The 24,509-nt window shown below is 43.4% G+C and overlaps 1 protein-coding gene across 2 annotated transcripts in view; it reads right to left on the bottom strand.

Annotated features, from left to right (window-relative positions):
• Positions 1-6,942: 6,942 nt before the first annotated feature.
• Positions 6,943-24,509, bottom strand: part of PPM1L (protein phosphatase, Mg2+/Mn2+ dependent 1L) — a 98,860-nt gene continuing 81,293 nt past the window's right edge. For both annotated transcript variants that reach the window (XM_054835100.1, XM_054835101.1), the window contains exons 3-4: positions 13,280-13,441; positions 6,943-8,656 (exon numbers count right to left, since the gene is read on the bottom strand). In XM_054835100.1, the coding sequence (XP_054691075.1) occupies positions 8,310-8,656; positions 13,280-13,441 (509 nt within the window). In that variant the 3' untranslated portion in view covers positions 6,943-8,309. The remainder of the gene's footprint in view (positions 8,657-13,279; positions 13,442-24,509) is intronic.

Below are 24,509 nucleotides of genomic sequence, written 5' to 3'. Positions count from 1 at the left end.
TACTACCGCACAGTTTGTATTGCTTTTTCAAAAAAGTAAATATGAAAGACGATGCAATCTTCAGAATCTGGATAGATAAAGCAGACAGAGTAGGAGCTGAGCAGCGCGGAGAAATGGCTGTGCAGGACTGCAATAAAAATGCAACTGTCACCAAGCAAGGTAAATTTATTTTTTTTATATATTTGTGCCCTGGAATGGTAACACTGATCATAGATTACAAAGCTTTTGCTTTCACAAATGTAGGTTTATACACAGTGATCTGTTTATGCCACCTGAAATTGTAACCTAAAGTGTCATCAGTTCTGCAACCAAATTTACATTGTAAAATATTCCTGCTCCTGTTTTTTTTTTTAAAAAACCCTCATTTCCAAATCTGGTTTGTATTTGAGTCTGACCTCATTATTGCTTAAAAGATCATCGAAATTCATAACTAAGTTAATGTTTCTGCTTAAAGCAAATATCAGGAAAGTTTCTAGTGTGAGCAGCCATGCAAGAGGTAAAAAAAAGTAAGACTGTGAACTAATACAAGCATTTAAGTCAGTGGTGGGCCCAAATTTTATTGCATCTGCCTACGATACTGTATTAAAAATGAAGCCTAAACCACAGGCTGAATTTTCCCAAATCCTACGATTCTTTTTCTCATGCAGGCAAGTGGTATTAAATCAGAATTCTGAGCACTTGTGATTTTGATGTAAAAATTATGGGGCTTTCCAAATTGAAAAGACTAATAATAATTCTAATAATCCATTGGCCAAAGATGTTAGGGAACTACTGCTGGGTGGACAGAAAAGGGGTTTACAATGTAAGATTTCAAGGCTGTGTTGCGTGTATGTTATTTCGGGAGAGTTAAAGAGTCAAAATGCTTAAATGTTTTGTGTGTGTTTAAAACAAGTTCAAAATAAACCATGAAATAGCACGTGCTGCAAATTTAGGGGCAGTATTCTCTGCTGCCAGTTCAGATTTGACAGGACAGAGACGGTTTGGAACATTTTCCTAAGCTTTGTTTTAATTTTCTAGTTACTACCAAAGCATTTCAAGTAACTTGCGTGCCTGGATGCACAATAATGTAATTTTATCATATTTCTTCCCAATTTAAACTAAAACGTGATGGGAGGTTAACCGAATGATGTGACACTGAACTCCTGACGGGTGTCAGTGTTAGGTGTGTTGAAGGAGGTTGTGAGGCAGAGCATTGCCGCCTATTTTTCAAATTTTCATTCATCTCCATTTCTGTCTGACTAGCATGTGCCATTTTGGTCATTTATTAAGTACTTTACAGTTTGCCTAAGAGGTGGTAGGGAAAGAGGTGTAAAGCTTTCTGCGGTCTCTGTTAAGTTAGTCAGGTTTTAATGCAGTTCCTGCGTATTACATTAAGCTGTAAACCATATCCCAGTGCAAGTACTCCATGTAGGAAGGAAAGAAACCAGGAGCGAAGCAGATGTTTGGGTTTGGTGGTGGGGTTTTTTTGTCATGTGTGGTCGAGTCCACAATTTAGAGAAACTTAAAATTGTAACACACCCCCCCCCCCCCAATTGTCAATCAAAACACCCGTCTATTCGTCTGCTGGGTTTCTAAAAACCCTGAAGCCACTTTCTTTCACGGGACTACAGTACAGTACAGTCTCTCTGAAATGCTGCTGCTACGTGATTCCTACCCACAGACAGTATCGGCTGCAACTCGTACGGGGAAATACCATGTGTGATATAGTTTGTCTCACCTGCTGCTACGGGACTTTGGGACTTGGTTTTCCGCCTATAAAATAAAGACTTAAAAGACAAAGTTTACCCTGAGCGACATCTCTTGAGATGGTTTATCTGTCTGAGCTCTGTTTTCCTCTAGCCGCTGACAGGTGCTGCGCAGCATGCTGCTTTTGCAGGCCAAATGGGTTTGCTTTTTCAGTGTGAGAGACGATGGTGTGTGGGTGTCACGGCCATCCCGACTGGGACAGGGCTCAGCCCGATGTCCTAGCTGCTCCTCTAAGTAACGCTTTGCCTGCGGTGGTTCTCCACCTCGGAGTAAAGTGCAATCTGCCCCGAGCTTGCCATAAAGATAAAAATCTTAAAACCACTTCTGGCTCCCAGTGAAAAAATGTTAGAAACAAGCCTGAAGAGGCTCTAATCTACGCTAAGGCAGCCACGTTGTGCTAAATGGAAGCTGTCCTTAACCAAGATGGATTGCTTAAACATTGCGGCTTTGTTATCTTGTGTGTTGTGTAGGATTTTTGTTAGAAAGCTCTGACCTGCCCTTGCAGAGTTCTAAATGTGCAGTTCGTTTTCGTAATGAGTCTGGCTCCATCGTTTCTTAGCACTTCCAAATACACTGGGTGAAGTGGTTTTGCAGTTGCTCAGTGTAACACTCACACAGTCCGCGTTTTAAAGTTGTTGCTTCAGACTCTGCTCCTGTTAACTTTGGAGTTCACAGTTACGTGATTGTTACAGTTTGCCATGTTAAAGGTAGATAGGTTCGAACTGTATGAAAATTGACTTTTTTGTAAATCCAGCATTGCTGGCCAGGGCTTACGCTTTGTACCTAGCCTATGCACGCAAGAACACTGTACCAAAGAGCAGCGTAGAGAGTCACTCCTGCATGGACGTTTTCTAAGCGATTCATGTTTTTAACATAACTAAGATTTCCCTACCAGAAGGAGAAGATGTAAAATTCCCAGATGGACTTTGGCAGTTCTGGCATGAGAGTCTCCCGTCGGCAACGGGAGCTGAAGTGGAGGGAGCGTTGCAGGGCCACGGGCTCTGCTGGAGCCGGCCGCTCTCCCGGGGCAGCGGCTGCATGGCACGCTCACCCAGGGATGCTGAGCGGGTCTCTGACTGCCGGCCCGCACAGCTTCGCTTCAGACTCTTGGTATTGCCAAGACTAAAGCAAGTGTGGATGAAGTACAGTTTCACCTGCGTTGCTCTCACCCCCTGGATACAGGTAGGGATTCCCAGAGAGCAACGTCTGACAGTCCTACATTTCAATTCCTAAAACGTTACAACCGATTATTCATTTCATTAACTTGGTGGGATACAGGCCGAAGTAGATTGCTGAGCATCTGTGTCCCAAGAAGTACTGATGCATCTCCACAGGCTTAAAGGAATATAGGGTTGGCCATTTAAATGCAGAAAAAGTGCTTTATTTCCCTATTGCTCAATGAATTTGGAGTTCTTCCTTAAGACTGAGCAGACCAGACACAGGAGCTGACCTACTCGTGAAAGCGGATTTCAGAACTTTCCTCAAGAATTGCTCTTGATGTCAGCCTCTTTTTTTTTTTTTTTAATGGGTTTTAGTTTTCCACCACTTTGCACGCATTTTGTTTAACAGAGCATCTAGACTATTCTATAGAACTGGAGACAGCTGACACCTAGAACTTCAAGCTACCTAAGGGAAAACTATATATAAAACCAGCCACTTACCTAAGCCTTATATAGTCAGCACTATATAAATAAAAGTGATTTAAAATTCAAATCAATATTAATTTTATGTATCTTTTTAGATACGAGTCCTCAGGTTTACAAAGATAATTTATAAAGACATTGACAACACGGAGGGGCAGCAGCTCTGGTCTCTGCAGTTGCCAAACTTCAGCAGAACATTCTAAATTTTAACCTTGCAATTTTGTACAGCCAGATTTTGGGATGGAGGCCTAAAAACCTACTTTAGGAAATGAAAGCCTAGTGAGGTTTTTTTCTTTAGTATAATTCACTTACTAAATGTTTCTCTGTGTAAGATAAGTATCGGATATATTAGAAATACATTAGTAGTATTTAAAGTAAGGATGTCATATATTCTGAGAGGCAGCTGAAGAACAAAACTCCCTTATTTTCAAGATGGAGCGGTAGTGTTCATGTAGCAGATGCTGTTACTTCAAGCTGATGCAGCGCTTTGGTACTAACTTCTGTATTCTAAAAACTTCACAACCTTTTTTTTTTTTTTAACTTTACCTTCTGTAAATGGTATAATACCGCAATACCATTAGCAGTAGTTTTGGTACTGACAGACCTTGCGTTCACAAGTCAGTAGCCAATACTTCCATGTTAGGTGACATTGATTTATAGTTATCTGAACATTCTATTCAGTAAAACACGCTCATTCATTTCAAATTTTGCATTTTTAGAAATTTTAGGACCGCAGCGCTGATGCTGTCCTCACACTGTCTGTGACCATCCCTCCCCCATGAGACAGGCTCGACTAGTGCTGGATGTAGCAACAAAAGAAGTGCCGTATGTTTTGTACGACATAAAATAGCGTCTCCTGCCACCCCTGAGACCAGCAATGAGTTCTGGACTGCCCTGAGCTGGATGGCTCCGTAAGCCGCACTGCTGCCGAACGTTCGGATCCCACAAACGAGCGTTTCAAATACATTTGTCGGTGTTGTGGAGACACGCATGCAGGGGGGTGAGTTGCAGGGGATGCGGGGTGGGCTGCGGTGTGCCAGACCTTCACACACGGTTTTAGCAGCGAGTATCTGCGTTTCTCAGCTGCATCCAGAGGTGTGCTCATTCAGCCTGCGCTGCCTCAGCACTGCTGAAGTCGGCCTGAGAGAAGGGGTCTGCGTTAACCTCACAGCAAACTTCTGTGCAAGGGATGATGGGGTCTTTACATCACACGTTCTTCTCGTGGTCTGAGAGAGCAACTATGAACTTTAACCCATCCTGCGTGGTACTGGGCCCAGGCCAGGCCAGGCACTGGACGGATCTGTGGCCACAGCTCACCTTGGTACTGGAGCTACCAAGGGTGACGGTTATAGCCCCTTCCTTTATGAATGAACAGCCCTTCCTAAACCCTGCTAGTGTACAATCAGACCAATAAACTAAATGGCAGTACCTTTAAAACCTACTACATAAGTCAAACTGTCAGTTTATAATGCCACTGGGAAAAGCCTCAACCCTTTCAAGTACTGGATCAGAAGGCTAATGACAAGGGACGGTTTTTCATATTGGACCACACAAAAGATGCTCTTTGGCAGCAACTTTATCAGTTTTCTGCCATGTGATGCGCTTACTTGATGACCGGATGTCAGCAATGGAGCTACTCGGGCCATGAACACGTAAGGCAAGAGGGAGCTCTCGGATGTGTACAAGCCACGGGAACCAACGCCATCTCCCTTCCCTGGAGGGGTGCCCAGGCAGGAAGGCAGGATGGTGCGCTGGGAGGACTGCCTCGCCGATGCTGTAACACATTCTGCCACACTACTCGAGCGTTCCCGGGGATATTTCTGGCTACAGGGTCTGATAACCCTTTCCAGATGTAGGATGTATTATTAAGGCAGTGGAGGATCAGACCCAAGATTGCATAAGCAATATGTACATTATTTAATCTTGTCATCCAACAGCTGTATGTATCACAATGGAATTTGGCACAAATCGTCATGACTGGAAAGTTACAGATGTCTAGAACTGGATTAAAAACTTCTAAGAGTTCTAGCAGGGAGCATAGGTATGTGGAAGACTGCACAAAGCCTGTCATCTCCATTAGTCCTTCACTTTTAAAACTCAAATAGCTGTAACTAGTTTTTTAAAGTAATAAAACCAGAAGTCAACAACCTTACCGGTGATCATTGCCATGAACGTCTTTGGGCAGGAAAGGGGCTACAACAAAGGCGGGAGGATTGCAGAGAACACGGAAGATGGTAAAGCAACTATTGTGGCAACTGCAGACACCGGAAGGCTGAAATAGGGCTGATGCGGTAACTGGCTGGATGGGCCCGTGGGCGACAGAGTAAACGAATCTTGGAATAAATATCCAGACAAGTCTGCAAAACAGTTCTGTATCACACTGCACTATGTGTTTTCCTCAGTTCTGTGAGCGTGGCTTACTTCCAGAGCAAGCCACCCTCCCACTGCTTCCTCATGGCTGCTTCGGGAGCCTGTGAATGCGTACGATTCCTGCCACCTCGTTCTCCTGTCTGTCTGGAGTGCCAGAGCAACCAGCAAGCTAGCTGTGCTCAGGAGAAGGTCGGGCATCCCTCAGTGACACTCACTAACCTCAAGAACCTGAGCTGCGGGAGGCTTTCTGGCAGCCGTGAGCTTTTAGCTCAAGTGGCATTAGTCTATAATGTTTTTTTGGAGCTGACCGTTGTTCCAGTTCCAACTTCTCAAATGCCTGTGGAGGATTAGCAGTGATGTCTCTCTATACAAGCGTCCCTCTGCTTTAGAGTTTGTGGGCTGCTGGGTCTAATTCTTCTTTTCCCTGGGCAGCTGTTTGACAGACATCCAGGCAGTGTCCTACAAGGAGAAGCCAGTACGACAGAAACATCATCTGTGAAGGGGAAAGGAAAGGCAAAAGCTACGTGCACCACGAGCTCTGCCTGGAGCACAGTTTCAATACTGCTATAAGTACATGATTAAGCACTCCCATGAAAATATCACACGAGGTTTTCATTTCACAGCGTTCTGACCTCAAATACCTTTTCAAAATAAAATAACTGAAGCGCTCTGCAATTGCTAACGTTTCCTGTTAGCTGCTCAATTTAACTGCAAAGTTGCATTTAAAATTCACTGAATGCACTGTTCAAAAGATTTAAAAAGTCCAAAGCCTTCCATCCTCCGGGAAAGACCAGTGCAGGCCGGGTGCCTGCTGGTTTCAGAGGATGCTGGACACTTCCATACTTCTGCTCCTGGTACGTATACAATTTGAATAGCACTGATAATAGCAACAGATCCAATTAAGAGTTGTCATTATATCCAAACAAACTAAAAGAGGGACGTTTGGCTGGGGAAGCAATGACCTAGGAACAAAAATGACAAGACTAAGATGGGAATTCCTTCTTGAGCAGAAAGAGGAATTTTTGCTCTTTCTTTTTTGTCTTCAGAGACACGCACCCCCTCAGCACAACCACAGCACATCCCAATATTTTAGGGACCAGCAAGCCACTGGCCCAGAAAGGGCTATAGATGGGTGATGAGAAACAGGCAGCTTTTTTACCCAAGTAATGTATCTTTACCCAAGAACCAGACAACATTAATGTATTACATCCCTGATTCACCTCAGGACCCAAATACTGACAACCTCCATCACCCTGAAGACAAGAGACTTCAGCAGATCGCCCAGGACCACCTTTTGTGGGGAGGGAATCCCAAGGGTTGTTATAAGACACGATACGAGTAAGCAAGCCGTCCAGAACACCAACCTCCAACTCCAGCCCTGGCGCTGTTCCTCTAACAGGCATTGTCCTGTCACACAGATTCCAAAATACATTAAATACTGAAAGTTAGATCTAAACATATTTTTATCTAGATTTAACACAAGCTGCCATCTCTACAGTGCAATGACACTGCCTGGCATTTATACATTATACCAAAAAATGGTTCTCAAGTGGTCTTCCCCTGGGTTAACACCACAAGTTAATCTGCAGTGGTACAAGGAAGTCTTTAAGAGGATCGACTTGCATCTAGGTAGCTCTAAGGAATGCCCTCTTTTGATTAGTTTTCCAAACAGTCACTAACGAAATTAATTTTATCTTGCATTGCTTTCTTCACATGCCTATGAAAAGTCCATGCCAAAAAACTAACGTATGGGTGAATCTTGGTGAATGACAGACTTTCTTCTACCACCACAGAGCTATTTTTTGATATAGGTGTCAGACCTCAGAGTATTTTGCTGGAGTTTAACGTTAGTTGGTTAAATACAATATGGCATAGAAGAAATGGTATTAGAGTAATGCACAGACTGAATAAACGTGGCTGCAGGTAATTCGGTAACCATACCTAATCACATGCTTAGCAGGGATTTCTTTAAGGGGGGAGGTTGAACAAAATGAGAGTCAGTTGTGTGGTAGCAGGCTAATAGTTGGCTCCTCTTCCTCCTTCCTATCAATAGCAGGCTAATAATTGCAAACCTTTTCTCATACAACCTTATCCCTGCAGATTAAAAATGAAAAGAGATGAGAAACATGACAGCATCGTTCTGAAGTCACACCTACGAGTGAAAAGCAGCATCGTTCCTATCGCTTGCTATTAAGCAGCAGCACTGCCCTGACCCTGCTGTGCCTCTGATCAAACCTTTGACTGTTAGCAATGAGAGGTATGGAATCAAATGAAAAATCTACACAGGATTTGTAAAGGAAATTCTGAAATGGAAGATTACAGTTAGTTTCTAAGGAGCAGCAAGGTCACAGGAGACAGGTACATGGGAACAAACTTAATTCTTATAATCGCTCAGAATGTATTTGTTGTATTGCTCCTTTTGTTAAGCAAAGAACAAAGACCAGAGGGATCTGTTCCTTTTGTGTAGAATCTTAACGGTATTTACTTTCTACTATGTTTAAAATGTAAGAGTTTGTAGTAAGTTCAGAGTGAGGCAGAGAACCACAATAATTACTGTTCTTCTGTTTTGCTGCTATTCCTGAACTTCACCACCATCACTGTTATATTATCAGGGCATCCTCTGTAAAAGGACTGTAGAACTATACTCTTTGCACCGAAGTGCGGTTCATCCAAGCGTTCCTTGATGAATCGGACAGCTTCCTCGTTGCTGAAGGCATCCCACAGACCATCCGACGCCAAGATCATGAACTCTGGCTGCAGTTTGTCCAGGTCAAAGGTAAGAATATCGGGGTCAGGAATGACAACATTCAGGTTCTTCAGAGGGTAATCTCCTAACGAGCGGGACATGGCCAGGATCCCCTGCACACGCCAGGAGCCGTTAAAGCTGATAAAACCACCTGGAGAGAAACACCAACACTTAAAGCAATTCTTTTTAAAGTTAAAGCATTTCTCTGGCTTCCTGCCAGACTCACCCAAAAATTCATCCTGCAGCACCCTGAGGTATACACGTTACATATCTCAAAAAGCAGGGGATGCCTTAAGTAAATCTCGGAGTGCCGCAGGGAAGAGCTGGATTGTGGCTGCTGGTGCCGTAGAAACAGCCGAAGCAGAGAAGTCGGGACTGGCTCTGCTTTCAAACAAAACAGCTTCACGCTCTCTGCTCCCCCAGAGAGACCGATGACTTACTGAACACAGCTATTCCTGCACTACACAACTTTCTGTTCAGAAAGCCTCATGGCAATGTTAAGGCAAAATACGGTAAGCAAATCTTTATATTCCTGTGTTAGTAAACACCTCCTTTGTCTGTGTAGTTCACATTTGCCCCATTTCAGGAGATCTAGGAAGGAAACAATACTGAGAACACCCTGCAGTAGGACTCACATCTCACTTTTGAGGCATAAGCAAAGAATCAAGTGCAAAAACATTTATAGGCGCTTGTACCAAACTGCCTTGAATGAGCTGTGTCAGAAAGAACCAAAAAATTGTTCTGAATAAATCCCAAAAAACTGTTTTGAACAAACTGATCATAAAATTATGTTTCAAGTCAGAAAAATGCAACGTGAGACCTGACTGACTGATTTTACCATCACCAGGATTAAGGCTACTTCTAGTGGAAAATACTTTCTTTAGGGGTTGCTTATAGTGAGATATGTTTTGCACTGAAACCGATGACTCTGATAGAGCCAGCACCTGGCTGCTACACAGTCTGGGAGGGAACTACACAGCGGTCAGGGTCAGAGAGTAAAACTGAGGCACCTTCAATTCCTGCGCATGCACCCGTGGGCCGCTGTCGGCACTGCTTCATAGCAATATTCCTGCTGTCTTGACATGAATGAAAAGTCACCTGAGGACACATTATTTGCAAACATGGAACATTAAAACATACAAGAAAATTAGGTGAACTGTTGTCTTTTATGTCTGCAAGCTCTCTGCTTTGGTGTGCTTATAAATGTTGTCGTTCTTTGTAGTGATCGGAATGTCTTCAGCTCTGCACTTCAGCCTATGTGCTGTCAGTCCCCTGGTCGCCCAAATCTGAAGATAGCATTTCCATTCCTGGCTGGCTGATCCTGATCTTTAAATTCCTTCTGCTTTCAGGTGAAACTACGTGTCATTTAATGATTCATTGTTGTTTAAAGCTTGAGACTTGATTGGTGTTAAAACCAGCAGAAACAAAACTTTTTAGCTGAGTGATTCATGAATACTTCTATGGAGTCTCCACTATGAAGATGTTTCCTTCCATGTACAAAAAAAAGGACTCGTGAGCCTCCTGCAGCTCTTCTCGAGCTGTGCACTCAAACAAACCTCATCTGGCTGCTGCTGCAGGTTTTGGGGGTTGAACGTTACGCAGCCACCTACTCACCAGCCCAGGGCTTTTTCATAAGCCATTAGCACTGTAGTAGCTGGACTGTAATCATGTGTATGTATTGGAACGACAGGGGAAGCAAAATGCAATTCAGAAGAGGCAGTTTTAAGCAGACGTTTTACACACAATTAGAGGACAGCAAAGCCCGCGCCCGTTACTGCACCAGCAGAGGAGGTAGCTGCTGCTGCTGACTCGCTGCAGCGGCTTATTCCATGCTTTGCAGGTCGTGCTTATGCGTACAAAGTGAGTTTTCGGTGCCATTCTCACGTGGCGCCTGGAACTGCCTATGGCACGAGCTGGATTCCTGCGGTTTGCTGAAGTGTCTGTTGGCACTTCTAATATTTTCTTTACAAAGCCATCCATACAGAATACATGGAAATGCTCATGGAAAAGCAAACATTCTGCAGCGCCGGCTGCCACTGGAGAAGAAAAGGCATTAAAGAAATAGAAGCTTTTTTGGCAACTGCACAAACATTTTGCATGTTAGCGAGAGCTGAGCTCAGAGGATTATGTTCAAGGTGAATGACTTAAATTTCTACCAGTGACAGTCACCTTGTGGCTCTGTGACTGAGTGTTTCTTCACAAGCCAAACCCACGGTTGTTTCAAGGCCACTGTCTTACGCTGATACTCTATACATTGCTCAAGCGAATGTATGTAAGAAGGAGATTCCTTTTGTTTTCTGAGGAAACCAGCATCTCTGTGTCGCAGGACATACATTCCCCTACCCGCAGGAACGGGTCAGAGCGGTGGGACCCCGCTGTCATTCAGCTGCGAGACGAGCGGTGTCGCAGCACTTGTGAGCGTGCATCAGCCGGCCTCTGGTGAAAGTAAGCCAGTCTTGACCCAGAGCCTGCGGACCGTGGCTCTTAACTGCCTAGCCACACCACGGAGCAGGTGATTCCACCTCAGCTCAAAATGGAGGGCCCTGCTCTGTTCTCTTAGCTGCTGCCTTTCCGTTTGGCATTTGGCTGCAAGGTTGGGTACCAGTCACCTCTCGCTGCACTGCAGGAACTCCCAGCAGAAACCTGAGCATCGGCTCCAGCGTGAGACCAGCTCGAGTCATGTCAGACCGATAAATGGGAATTTTTTTAAGGTTGTGGGTTGACTAAGACTTTGTGCGCAATTGCTGGGAGGGGGCAAAGGAGGGGGACTGGATTCATTCCCCATCCACAGACTGCTGACAGCAGCAAGCAGTGAGCGTCCTTAATGTCCACCATGGCAGCAAAAAATGACGGCTGAGTTTAGACTTGTCATCCCAATGTTGATGCCCCGCTGAAACGCACAGGGCAAGTCACGCTCTTCTTTGAGCTGCTGTTTCAGGCTGCCTCAAATTGATTTATATCAGAATGAGGTCTGAAGGATATTTTCTCAACCGTGGCTATTGGATTTCACTTTTAAATGAAATCTCATCCTACTAACACAAACGTGCAGTCATTTTATAACTACCTACAGGGCAGTGGACAGTGCAGCTTGATGGTGCAATGTAAAGCTGGAAACCCAAAATGTACTGTAATGATGTGGTTATTGTCGCTTTCTTCAGTTCTACATGAGAAGAAAGTATCTAGCTGGAGGAAAAACAGTCAGGTACTTTTGTCACAGTAGCGACGTAGGCTTGATAATTCAGTTTGGGCACTTTGCTTCAGTTTTACACTTACTGTATGTAAAGAAAGGATGTTCCAAAATATAGAAGTATCCTGCGGTTGTATAAACTGGATCATATGTTTTTAACAGCACTACGAGGCCGTATCGATCATGATAATACAATGGAGCAACAGGTAACAGAGAAGTGAACTCATTCAGTCACTAGGCTAGGTAGAATATTTCTTGTTTAGCTGCAGATAGTTGTAACATTTACCTATTAAAATAATTTCTTCCCAAGTTTGAAATTCCTCCAAAAATCCAGGTTAATTTTACATGTTCCTGTGTTACAAAGCCTCACGTCTAGACAAATGAAATAAATAAATTATTTTTTTCTCCTAAGCGAAGGCCTTCTCTAAGTGAACAATTGCATACAGGCCCTGCACTTCGCTAAGAGGGAAGCAATTTTACAGAAGAATCTCCAGATTTTATTGATACATCCCCTGAGTACAGAGTTGAAGCAAAGTTAAGCCCAAAATTTTCCTATTCCTTCTTATTCGGTTCTGTATAAGTTTTCTTCCCCTTTGGGGAACGTATGTGGCCTCAGCTCTCTGCCCAGCAGCAGAAGGATCCCCGCTGCTCCTACGCCTCCTCGACGATAAAAGGAAAATGAGAGGAAAGCGCATGTTGTGCGCGTACGGGCATTTGTGTCCGTGTGAGCCTACTGATAACCCGTAGGTTTTAAAAATGTTTTACGCTCAGGGAAAAACTTGTTATTTCCACTTTACAGATGAAGACGTGGAGGCAGAGAGGCAATGCATCTCTGGAGGCAACACTCATCGGTAGGGTTAACACAAACAACAGGAACTTTTTTCTTCATCACATAATTTGCTGCTGCAGGGTGCTGCGGGAGCCAAACCAGAAATGGGTTCAAAAGAGACTTTGACAAACTCATGGAGAACTGGCTATTAAACTCGATAATCCAATGTAACTTCTAGCCCAGGAGGTCGCTAAACTGACAAGTGATGAAAGCTAGAAAGATTTATTGCAGAAAGGTTTCTGTTTCTTACATTCTTTCCTTACACTCCTGCTACAATTTACATGTTTGTGCTCGTTAGCTGTCACTATATGGGAACAAAAAATAGCTTTGATGAATTAGAGTCATGCTCTGCTTATTTTAGGAACTAAACCTCACTCAGCTTCGGGGCTGGCCTCTCACATAAAGGCTGCTGATACGGTTTGGTGTGAAGCCTGTAATGCTGCTGCTCCTGTTTGTTAATTTACTCCCTGCAGAGATCACAAGGGAACTGGCCGGGACGGTCAAGTGGCTGTTGAAGATGAAGGCTGCGCTTCTCACTCTGACACTGGCTCATTAAGGCGTAGGTCAATCTGCTTCCATTTCTCTGTCTGCACCATGACATCCCACTGAAAAGTGCTGTATTAATAATGGAAGATTTTATCTGCTGATGCCTCAGTCTAGTACTTTTCAGTCTCTCTCAGGGGAAAAGTCTATATTATTGACAGAGTAGAGAAGAAAAAGATGAACCTTCAATCCAAAGCAAAAATGTTACGACTCACCAGCTCTTTTAATCCTCTTCCTCTCTTTCAGCTGGTAGGGCTTGTGATCGTGTGACAAGGGGATAGCATTCCCATCCTTGTCACACAGGACTCCTCGCGAATCACCAACGTTGGCCACTGTGAGTTCTTTATCTGACAACAGTGCGATCAAACAAGTTGTACCTGGAAAAAATAGAAGGGAATGGGAAGCAAAACAAATACATCAGGGGGATATATACACACACACACACACACATACATATATATATATATATCTCTTTGCAATTATACTGCAAGTTTTCTCCAGTTGCTGCGTGTGGCCATAAGGACCAGCGGCTGTACTTGTACCTAACTGCAGCAGCTTGTACTCCATCACTGCTGTGAACTAGGCGGTCATCGTATCTGGCAGCTTTCTCCTAATGCTATTTAAGTCTATTAGATTTCCTCTCTCATCAGCTGGGATTACAGAGTTGTTCCCTACTCACGCTATCTCACATTGCAACTATTTGGGCAAATTTTTAGGTTGCATTCACAGGAGTGCCTGCCTGGCGTGGGGACTTCTCTCGGCATCACTCTGCTCTGCTCCTGCACGGGATGGCAGCAAGATGAGCGATGGCAAAGCTGAAGATCTTCAACTTGTCGGTCTTCTGTTCAGGCAGGAAAAAAATGATTAGCAGGAAAATGTTCTTCCTATTACTAATGGCAGGGAGAGCTGGCTTTTCTTAAAGGCCAAGGAAAGTAATAAAAGTACAAATTAGCCCCAGCGCCCACTCGCTGCTTCCGTGAACTGAAACTGCTGCACTAGACCGTGCATGAGTAAAACAGAGCTCGCTCCCCTCATCTCCTCAAGAACCGAGGTCAGTTTGTTTGGTATTTTTAATTGAAAAGAGGAAAAGATTATACATTTTTAATTACTTTAACCTTTAAATGGTTAATTAATAGAAAAGGTAATTAGTCATTGAGCACCATATCCAACAGGCATAGTATTTGTTGGCTAAAGTGGCAGGAAAATATTGGAAAAATTGGCTGTTTTTCAAGTGCGAACACTACAGTTTTTATTTTCCTCATTTCCTTTCCTTTATTGATGCAGAGTGGAATGAATGTTGAGCAGAGCAGACCCCATTAAGACCATGCATTTTCTATATTTTCCCCTTCCAGCTACTGCGAGCTGTATTCATGAAAACTCCATCTATTACAAATATTTGTTGCACGGGCTTTGGACCAGATGCCACAATTTCATTTGTATTTTCAAATAGAAAGACGGCAATTAAGCCTTTAGCTAAACACTAACAAACATGAAAGGAGAACGTGCCTGGCACTCAGTTTAGATTACATAGCGCTGCAAAAATTTTTACAAAAGGTACTCTAGTATCCTTCAACAGTAAATAAAATTAACTTAATGGCTGTTTTCTTTTCCTTTTAGGTAGACCAGAGAAGCACATGGTTGGGTTTTCACCTCTGTTGTTAATTTACATCTGATTATTCACTAAAAAAAAAAAAAAGGTGCAGCCACAGCTGGGGTGCTCTGAAGAAGCAATGAAATTCAGCCAATAGCAGTGTTACAAAGTGATGCATCTCTGCTCGCAGGTTTTAATCAGACAAAGACGCAGTTTTAATGAAAATGGTGGCAATGGGGCGTTCCAGCACTGCCCACCATCAGTGGCATCCTGACCCCTGGGTTTGCTCCTGGGGAGCTATATTAGGGTTTAAGTCTGTGTTCTATGGTCTTAAAGCTAAATTCTCATAGCTGCTGCTTGTTGTGTCGCTGTCCAAATCCAGAGTTAAAACTATGTTTTGCCGTTCCCATGTCAGTAGTTGAATATCCCGTGACTGGTATAAATAAAATAGCCAGTAATAAACAAGTTGTGTTTAGATGCACCGTGTTCTGAAGATTTATTTTTAACTTAATGGTCTGTCTTGCACAGCTCTAAACTAGAGCTATTTTTTCACAAGACAGGCACATATATATATATATATAAATTTTACTTTTTGCAATTGACTGACACATTGCAGACCTAAATGGATCTAGTTTCCCATTTGTTGCAAAAACCCTGCTAACTGCACAACTCAATGGCTTACCTAACAACGGGACGTGAGAGGAACCTGTCCTCCAGGATCCTGAGCAAAATGAGCTGCCTGCTCAAGAAATCCCTCCTCTGAAGGCTAAATGGGATTGCACCGGAGGGTGTGAAGAAGGCCATGCTGGAAGGGGCGCTTGCCGGGCAGATGCCCACCCTGTTTGGATGTAGGTGTCTGGCCTTACACCCTGGTGAAAAGACCCGCTCTAGCCCCAGAGGACTTGGTAAGGAAAATACCAGTATCCAAAACACAAAGACCACAAAATAATAATAATGAGGGTACAGACTACTGTAGTGGGGTGCAGCTGGTCATCTGAGCAGAACAAAATGGGATTTAGCATTTGAGGTCACCTCATTCTCTGCCTGAACAAAAGCTAGTAACTCTGCAAATGCATAAAGCTCTGCTTCAATAAGAAAATGATAGCAATAAATGGCATCCTCGCTTGCTTTTATTTATGAAACTTTCCTTAACAAACGTTCAGGCAGCATCGTGCTGACAATCAAGAGACTAGAGGGCTGGTACCTGCTGACGCTGGTCTGACATTTTATCTAAATTTCAGAGAGAAAAAGAACAGCCACCTTTGCAATTTTGGCTGAAAACAAAACCTATGAGATGTAAAACTGGGGCAAAAGTGAAAGCCCTGTTTGATAGAGCCAAAACCAACTCCAGAAGGATCCTGATGTGCTGCAGGAGAGATCCACGTGCCACACACGAGGCCGCAAGGCTCCGCGATCCACCACCCGGCTGATGCCTCTCTCTGAAGATCAAAGCTCCGGCTTAACCTCGAGCTGCTGTCTGGGCCTGACATTTACATTTGTAAATTCATCACCTCTCCTGTGTGCAAGACCACCCTACTGCTCCGCAGATTGCCTTCCCCCTTCCCGGGACAGCAGCACAGCGTGTATTTCTCCTACAGGCAGTAGTAAAACTCATACATTTCCTAGTAAGGAAAATACTGCAAATAACATCCTACAGTCCTGGCATTTAGAAAGTAAAATGCTTCACAAATACAGTCATTATTACCACAATTTATATAAAAATGATAACTTTGAACACAGTCGTCTTGGTTATGTGATCTGTGTGAATGAAAAAGGATGAATATCTGAACCAGAAGATAATTTCCAAAGTGATTTAGGAAGGATCAGTTGTTTCACGGTCCCTGACTGATGGCTGGGCTATCGTTAAGCCCCTGACCTCATGCTACTGCCTGCCATTACACGAGAAAGCAAACTTATTTTACTTTGTTTTCTTTTCCATCTATTTTTATTTCAGTCATTTAACCTTGTGTAGAGTTAGAAAACATCGTGCTCTTGTCAGCTGCCTCAGATTTAATGCAATTGCACAATGGAAAATTCCCAACATAAAGGGTCCAAAATTGAGAACACATGTTATATTAGTCCCTCGATGCAGCTGCCTGAATAATACCCTGCTGAGCAGTTTACAAAGAAAATCACCAGAAAATTTAAAACCTGTACTATACTGGCTGCAGAGATAGGGGTATTTTTTGTTTGCCTTTTTTTTTTCCCAGTCAGGTAAGATTATTGGTGTTGTATTTTAGTATCAGACAAGGCACCTTGTAAAAGTCAAGGCTGCACCGGCTCTACCAGTTTTTAGATAACAGCTTTATCGAAAGGAGGAAAAGTCACCAGAGTGCAAACAAGACCTGAATAATACATTAAAAGGCATCAGAGAGCCCAGGCACGATCCAGCTCACCCTGCGGCCCCTGGAGATCTCGTGCTTCGCGTGTGGCGTCAAAAAAATACTGCGGATGCCTGGCTCCAAGTCCCCGTTGTCAGAGCAGCTCGGGATGAGGACCAGAGCTCTGGGGCCCCGGATGGCCCATGTTGGTGGAAATTCCCCCACTGCCCTCATTTCACCCTACTCCACAAGCAGCAGTGCGGTTAGTCGCACCAGGTGCTCACCACATCCCTTCTTTTCTCCCTCTTTCCTGAGTTTTCCTTCTGCTTTCCAAGTCTCTTGTGCCCCATAGGTTTCGGGCCATCAGCACATGTAACCTCTTCCCTTCCTCTTCCCCCTCATCACTCTCTTCAACCCTGAACTTTTGCCCATCCCTCTTTCAAGAGAAATCACGGAACAAAGCAAAGCGACAAGAAAGAAAAAAATCCAAATGTAATCAATATTAATTTTTAAAGAGAGACTGAGAGACATGCAGAGAGATCAGAAAATGACACAGCAGTGGCTGGAAGTGCACAAAGCTTCGCAGGCAAAGGATGCGCAGCCTTTGAGATGCTCTGCAGAAAAAGGAGGTGGGCTGCGCCAGCTGGGACCACTGTGAAGCTGCAGGAAAAAAGATCCCCAGTAACCTTAATTAGAAAGAACTGACAATGGAATAACAGCTCTGACCAGTCCTGCCTTAGCGGTGACTCCAAGTCAGATGGGAGGTGTGTTACATCAACCCTCACAACTGCTTTTTGCTAAGTCCAGACCCCCCTTTCGCAATCTGATGGTGTACATCAGCATTCCTGTGATGCCTGACAGCCGCAGAGTAGAGGTCTACCATACCCTTTAAGCAGAAATGCATTCAGAGTGACTGCAGGTCAAGAAATTCGGTACTTATTTGGCTGGACTGATTAAAAAACCAAACAAAAATCAACTCAAAAAACCCCTTCCCATCTTTTTTCAACAGGGCTCATGCTTGAATTCACACGATAATTAAGCAAGAATTAGTATTTTTGCGCTTCAATAACCTTCAGAAAGCAACAGAATTACTCAGAACAGTGCAAAAAATGGGATAAAAAAAAATTATTTACTCTGCACTAGTGACTCACACTGCATGCAGCTTCTTTCTCATTTATAGACCATGCGTTTCCACTTGCCTTACAGGGACTTTAAATCCTAAACAATAAGACTGCAGTAGTTTTCAGGGCAGATCTGTGACGATTTTATCATTAATATAGCTGTCCTCTGTGCCCATCTGCCTCAGCTCCTCCTGTCGAGACCAGCCATGTGTCTCCTGAATTTCTATTTTACATGCTCTGCACATACCCCTCAGGCAATGCAAATAAAACTTTGATTATAGCCTGTGGAATAAGCAAGACTGAGAAAAACACTGTAAGTAAGTATATGAGGGAGGGTAAGAGAATTCCTGCCTCCCAGTTGCCAGGAATATGGATAAAAAGTGGTGTGAGACCATCAAGATCATGAAACGCTGCCTCTGCATGCCCTCCAGGTGACCCACCAATTCCAATCCAAAGTCATAAAAATAAGTCTAATTATCCACTGCTTATCTATAAGATAAGCAACGATAAAATCAAGCAGCAGACGTTCACGTTTCATTCATGCTATGGCAGTGAGAGGAACTGTGGGAATTGCAGGGGCTGGAGCCCTTTCCTTGCTCTGATGCTCCCCAAACCACCGTGTCTGCACGGAAAAGGAGGGACAAAGCAAGTATCGAAAACAACAGTTCTCCAAACAAACAGGATCCCAAGAACCTGTAATTGGGGTGGCATCGCTGTAAAACCTTTTGCTGGGATGGACCTTTTGCTGGATCCCAACGACCTGCGCGCCTCCTCCTTGGCTGGTTTCTAATCCAAGGTGCCATTTCTCATGTGCATTTTTGGCTTCTCTAATGACATCCAACCTTCCTCAAAGATTTTGTGAAAGGCCAAGCTAATTGTGCTCATTAGCACTTCTTCATCCTTTACCCCTTTAGAGGTTACTGAAATGTTTAAATAGCTACAAAATTTCTTTTAGCAGAAGCTATGCAGATTAGAGAAAATGCTATTATAATCTCCAAAATATACAGTTTTGGCAAATTACCGGGCTAACTGCCTGTGAATGAAATAAACTTCTGATCACTCACAAGACCTTTCAAAAATCCACGTGCATTTTTAAAGTACCCACCTCCTTTTCCTCAAATGTCTTGCAAGGCGTATGGGACTGAACAGCCTATATATGATACAAGCATTTGTCCCTGCGTCCCCTCAGTGCCGGTGTTTCCTACAAAGGAGCTGCACTTGCCCTTTCTGTCAGTTAAACTTCTGCAAAGTCAGTTCTGTACAGCACAAAAGTAAAAATAACCATTCTGAAAATTCAAGGTCTCATAATTCCTTAATCATCTCAACATAAATTTTTTTCCCCTCTAAAATTAAAAGAACTCCTTCTTTTAAAGAAGATTAAAAGAAACATCAGATTCTTAGGAATACATAGAAATGACTTCAAATCCTTCTAAGATTGTAGCTTAATTTCCACCACGAAACAATTCCTACCTGGCTGTATGCAGTAGTCTGTTAAGATTTTATATTTGAAACAGAGAACCATACTGTATTTCTATTTAGACAGATCCTATTTTCCTGTCTAATCAATGAGTATGTATATATAACTCAATCCTGTTTACCATTAATCATATTGTATTCACCATATTTGGGATATACTTACAGACTAACAGATTCATGTAGATGTTCTGACTCAGCTACGTAAAAAACACACAGGTAGGAAAACAAGAGCTGGAAGGAAGTTTAGTGCATCAGGTAACAAAAGTTAATTACTGAAAAACGGAAACCCTTTTGGGCAGCCTCTCCATCTTCCAGGCTGCTCTGACATTGCCTCATCAATACCCCCGCGGAAACGGGGAGCGCTCCCACCTTCGTGCCATCATAGCACCACATGATTAATTTCTTGTCCTTATGAAAAATAATCTTAATACAAAAGGAATCTCCGTTTCAGTTCAGAAGTCGATTTCTTGGCATTGCTCCTGTATTTAGTTACACTTGAACACCACACTCAACGGTTTAATATGCTAGAAGTAGAAATATATTGCACATGTGCAATATCCTTTATGGATGGGCTCAGGCGTTCTGCAGCAGTTAAACTTCCCGTGCAGCCTTGCAGGGATGTGACAAGGAAAAATGCCTACGCTAAGGTCTGTACACGAGAGGAAAAGAAACCTCTTGCTGACACTTCCTTGTGAGCCGTTGTTACTCATGGTCTGAAACGTGGTCTGTGTGGTCAGTGCAACACCAGCATTTGCCTACAAGCTGCAAAGTGTGAATTCTTCTGATTGCAAGAGCTCTTGAAGCACTGGAAACTAAAATGACTGTGGATGATCATGCAATGTAATGTAGTGTATATACAGATAGGGATCCTGCTACTGGTATTTCAAACCAGATTCCTACAATAGCTCTAACCGGCTGCTACATAAGCCAAGCAACGAGAAGGAAGGGTCTAGCTTAGCATGAGATTTAGAGACATCAGGCAGAGCAGACGAAGCGCAGCCCCAGCTCAAACGAAAGCCAGCACGCAGCATTCCCTTGCTGAAAAGCACAGGTTGTTTAAACTGAAAAACAAAAGTTATTGCTTTCAAATAGGATTTACACTGAATTCTTTTTCTCTCCAATCTGTTGTTGGAACAGGTTTTCCCCAATTCCTAGACCTCTACAGCAGAACTAAAATTTGGGGGCAATTTCATGTAATTTACCTCTTTTGAACTAGAGGCATCCCTAGGAGACCCGGAAGACCTAGGAGACCTAGGAGACCTAGGAACTCTGACCAGAGTCAGTAACTACCTTCGGTTCGTTTAGCTTGGCAACTGCGCTGAGCAACCTCAGAACAAAGCGGTGGGATTTCTGCTGGGTCAAACAGCTGGCAGAAGAGGAGCCGAAGGATATCACGACCCTTCCAAGCCCAGCAAAACACCCGCCTCTGTTAACAGAAGCTGCTCACGTGAACCTGGGGCGTTCAGGAAGAAGCTGTACATTTTTCATTGGGAAAATTAAGCGTATTCCCTCAAAATAACAATACCTTAACTTTCCTAAGAAAGAGGTGGATAAAACTTTAAAACCAAATAAAAGCTATGAAAAGTTTTACAGTAGGATACGCACAGTCTGCTTTGTTAAGATTTGTCCCAAGTTCTGTGATCTGTAAGGCAGAACTTCTATGGGTCCACGAGAAATTTTCTACAGTACTGCATTTCCCATTATAGAAATATATCAAATTTCAATGTAAAACGCAGTCTGCAGAACTGATCACACAAAAAAAGGGATTCCACCCTCTTAGCAATTTCAGAAAAATAAGCCCCTCCACAATCCCAGTGCCAAAGATATTAAAAATGTTACGTTTATGACACTAACTGGCTTTGAGGCTGCAGGAACCACCCTACATTTTAAGTCAAGCAGAAGTTTGCCGGTGGCGGTGCAGGAACAGCCGAGGCTCGGTGATTTTAAGCGTCAGCAATAAGGTCAGCAATGCCGCTGCTCCACATGCTGCCCCATGAGGCCGTGTAAGAGCATGGCTGACCTTATCTAGTTAGCAAATGTTATGCTAGATGCTCAACAGGCTTTTATTAGCGACATTCAACTGTAATGAGGCTGGTAATCACATGGAAAAAGTAGGAGCAAAATGAAAATCCCACTTGGAAAAAAATAACCCAACCAAAATAATTAAAAGCATCCAATTTGTGCCTAGTCCTGTGACATATCTGGCTTCATCCCAATCCTGCCTAAAGGATCAAGGCTGCAAAATTTCATTTGAACCCCAGGAGCTGACCTGCACTTTTCTGAGTTGCCTGAGCCATAAATACCAGACTTAAAGCAGCAGCTATAAATAAGGTGTCAGTGGGTAGGCACTAAACTGAACTCAAGACATATAATTAGCAAATCCTTCACAAACAGCATAACTAACGGCTAACTTATAGATGCTGCACACATCTCCGCACCACTCAGCCTGAACAGGGCTGTTCAAAAATCCCCATTGTGGCTGGCAATTGTATCCGACAAACGGTTTTTACTACGGCTGCATTATCCCTCGGCTCCTGGGGTCGGGTTTTACTAAGGACTAACACCCATCGGCGGCAGGACCGTCTATCAGGTTGCAGCTAATTTCATGGAGGACCACTGTAAATATCTGCTGTGCTCTCCAGCTGGCCCTGAGGCACTCGCATGACGGATTGCTCACCTTAACTCCTGAACAAATAAGAACTTATTAGTATACAGGCAGAGCTGCACAGCACGGAGGTATTTAAGACTTATTTATTCAGTGCCCAAGGTGGCAGAAGGGCGGGAGCAAGAGGAGGAACAAAAAAGGGATAAGGAGTGATAACGCATCAGAATTACACACAATTAAGGAATTTTGTGATTTAATTCAAGATCCTCACTCTGTCCCCATCCCCTCCACTGTCCAACACACAAAACTCGCTGATGCAGATTTTACTGAGCTGTAAATTGAGGCTGGCTGGCCTGAGCAAGGGTGGCAGCTTAAATCAAGCTGGTGACTTTTCCCCTTTTCAGGTTAATCAAACTCAGGGACTAATCATCTTCCAACACCCAGCCAAAAGTCACCTTGGACCGTACTTTTTACCTTCTGTATTTTCTGGTTGTATCTTCCAGTTCTCTGTATCAAACCGTACTTTGCAAATGCAAAATCTCCACATCTGCTGAATGTCCATTTTTTCGGGGCAGAGCTGTCGCCTCAGAAATCACCCTGAGTGAACACAGCACGGTTGGGAGGGACCTTTGGTATGAGAACAGCAAATCCAACTGGCACCTTTCCAGAGATACACCCAAGCTGCCTGAAGACAGCGGCTGCAGCCCATAATCCTAGAGCTGCCTGGAAAAGATGCACACTGAGGGAGCAAAAAGGACCGATACTGCCCAAACTTGGCAACTGCCACTGTTAGAAAGGTATTACAGCACGAGGAAGAGCCAGTTTTTGCTTGTTTATGACCAACTTCTTTACCTTAATGGGTTGTTACAGATTATGGATAGGGTTTTTAAGAAAGCTTCACTTGAGAACAGAAAGCCTCCTTTTGTTCCTGCTCCTTTTTCCTCCTACATCTCCCCATGTATAATTCAAACACCGGGAAATAATGGAAAAGGCTAACGGTGATTGATTGTGGCGTGCAATGCGGTTGTGCATGCAAAGCAGGGCTTAGCATGAGCTGAATGCTGCTGCAAACGGGGAGAGCGCAAGGACAGATGACACAAAGATGTGTGCAAGAGCGCAAGCGATCTCCAGAAACGAAGCAGCGCTCCGAGATCATATATCCCCCTGCCCGTGCATGTTCTTGGCATTATTATGATATATTTTCTTCTCAATGATTCTCCTCTTAAAACGTTTTCAGAAGAACCCAAATATTAGCTTTTCATATATGATATGGCAAAGCTAGGAGCAGCAAGACTGAACGTACTCATTTCAATACCAAAATCTAGCAATTGTGGGTAATGAAGGGTTTTGCAAAGGTGTAGCCGGTGATGATTTTGTGCCGCTCCACACTGCTACAGCAATGCTGTTTATGCTTGTCCGGGTAATGATGCAGGAAAATTTAATAAGGATCTCCAAATGGTCTGTCAGGTTTGTAGGCAGAACAAACTTTGCTGCCTTCACTGCTACTCACAAGCCCCTTTAGGCATTTATCTCTGCATCCGTCAGCAGGTGACAAACCGCTGCCGAGATGGATGGCTTTCTTCCAGAGGCCTGGAACAGATGTGCTCTCTGCCTACACTGAATTCCCAGCAAGCTGTGTCTTCAAATGCTATCTCTTGTCTGATATCTTTTTTGATGTCTGATATCTTTTTAATAAAGAATTAAAAAAATAAGATAAAGCCATGCTCACGTCCTTCTATTCATGCAACACGTGCGTCTGAAACCAAGGAAGAACACTACAGCACTGACAACAACCATCGCAAGCAATGGTGCGTGTCAATTGAATCTAAAGGTTTTCAAATGAAATCTAACAAAAACTTAGGCAAAATAAACCTCAAATAGTTGTTTTAATTCTCCAGAGCTTACACACTTTTTAAGTCTTTCATTAGGGCAAAGATACAAACAGGGAAGATGGCAATCAGGCGGTGACAATGCAGCATCGCTGAAAAAAACCCTTTAAAAGCACTCTTGCAATGCGGAGGAGAAACTTTTTCCAAAATGCAGGAGACATCAAACCACTCCTCCCCTGGGCACAAACCTGAACTGACTCTACCACAAGTTGTGACTGAACTAGGTAACTACCTAAAAATAAATTTGTGCATTTAAGATGCTTTCCAGACTTAATCAATAAGTACACAGAAAGGAAATGGTCAGTTAGTAATAATTAGTATTAAAACCATTAAATGGTTTAAAATCATTTTCTATTACACTTCTGAATCTCAGCACTCTGCAGAGCTGTGTTGGTTTCTTCTCCTTCTGCGGGATTTTAGTAGTAGTAGATTTTTTTAAATT

Source organism: Grus americana, chromosome 9 (genome assembly GCF_028858705.1).
Source record: "Grus americana isolate bGruAme1 chromosome 9, bGruAme1.mat, whole genome shotgun sequence".
In the NCBI taxonomy this organism is placed as follows: Eukaryota; Metazoa; Chordata; class Aves; order Gruiformes; family Gruidae; genus Grus; species Grus americana.
The sequence above is the reverse complement of the archived record's forward strand: the minus strand, read 5'-3'. Positions and strand labels throughout refer to the sequence as shown.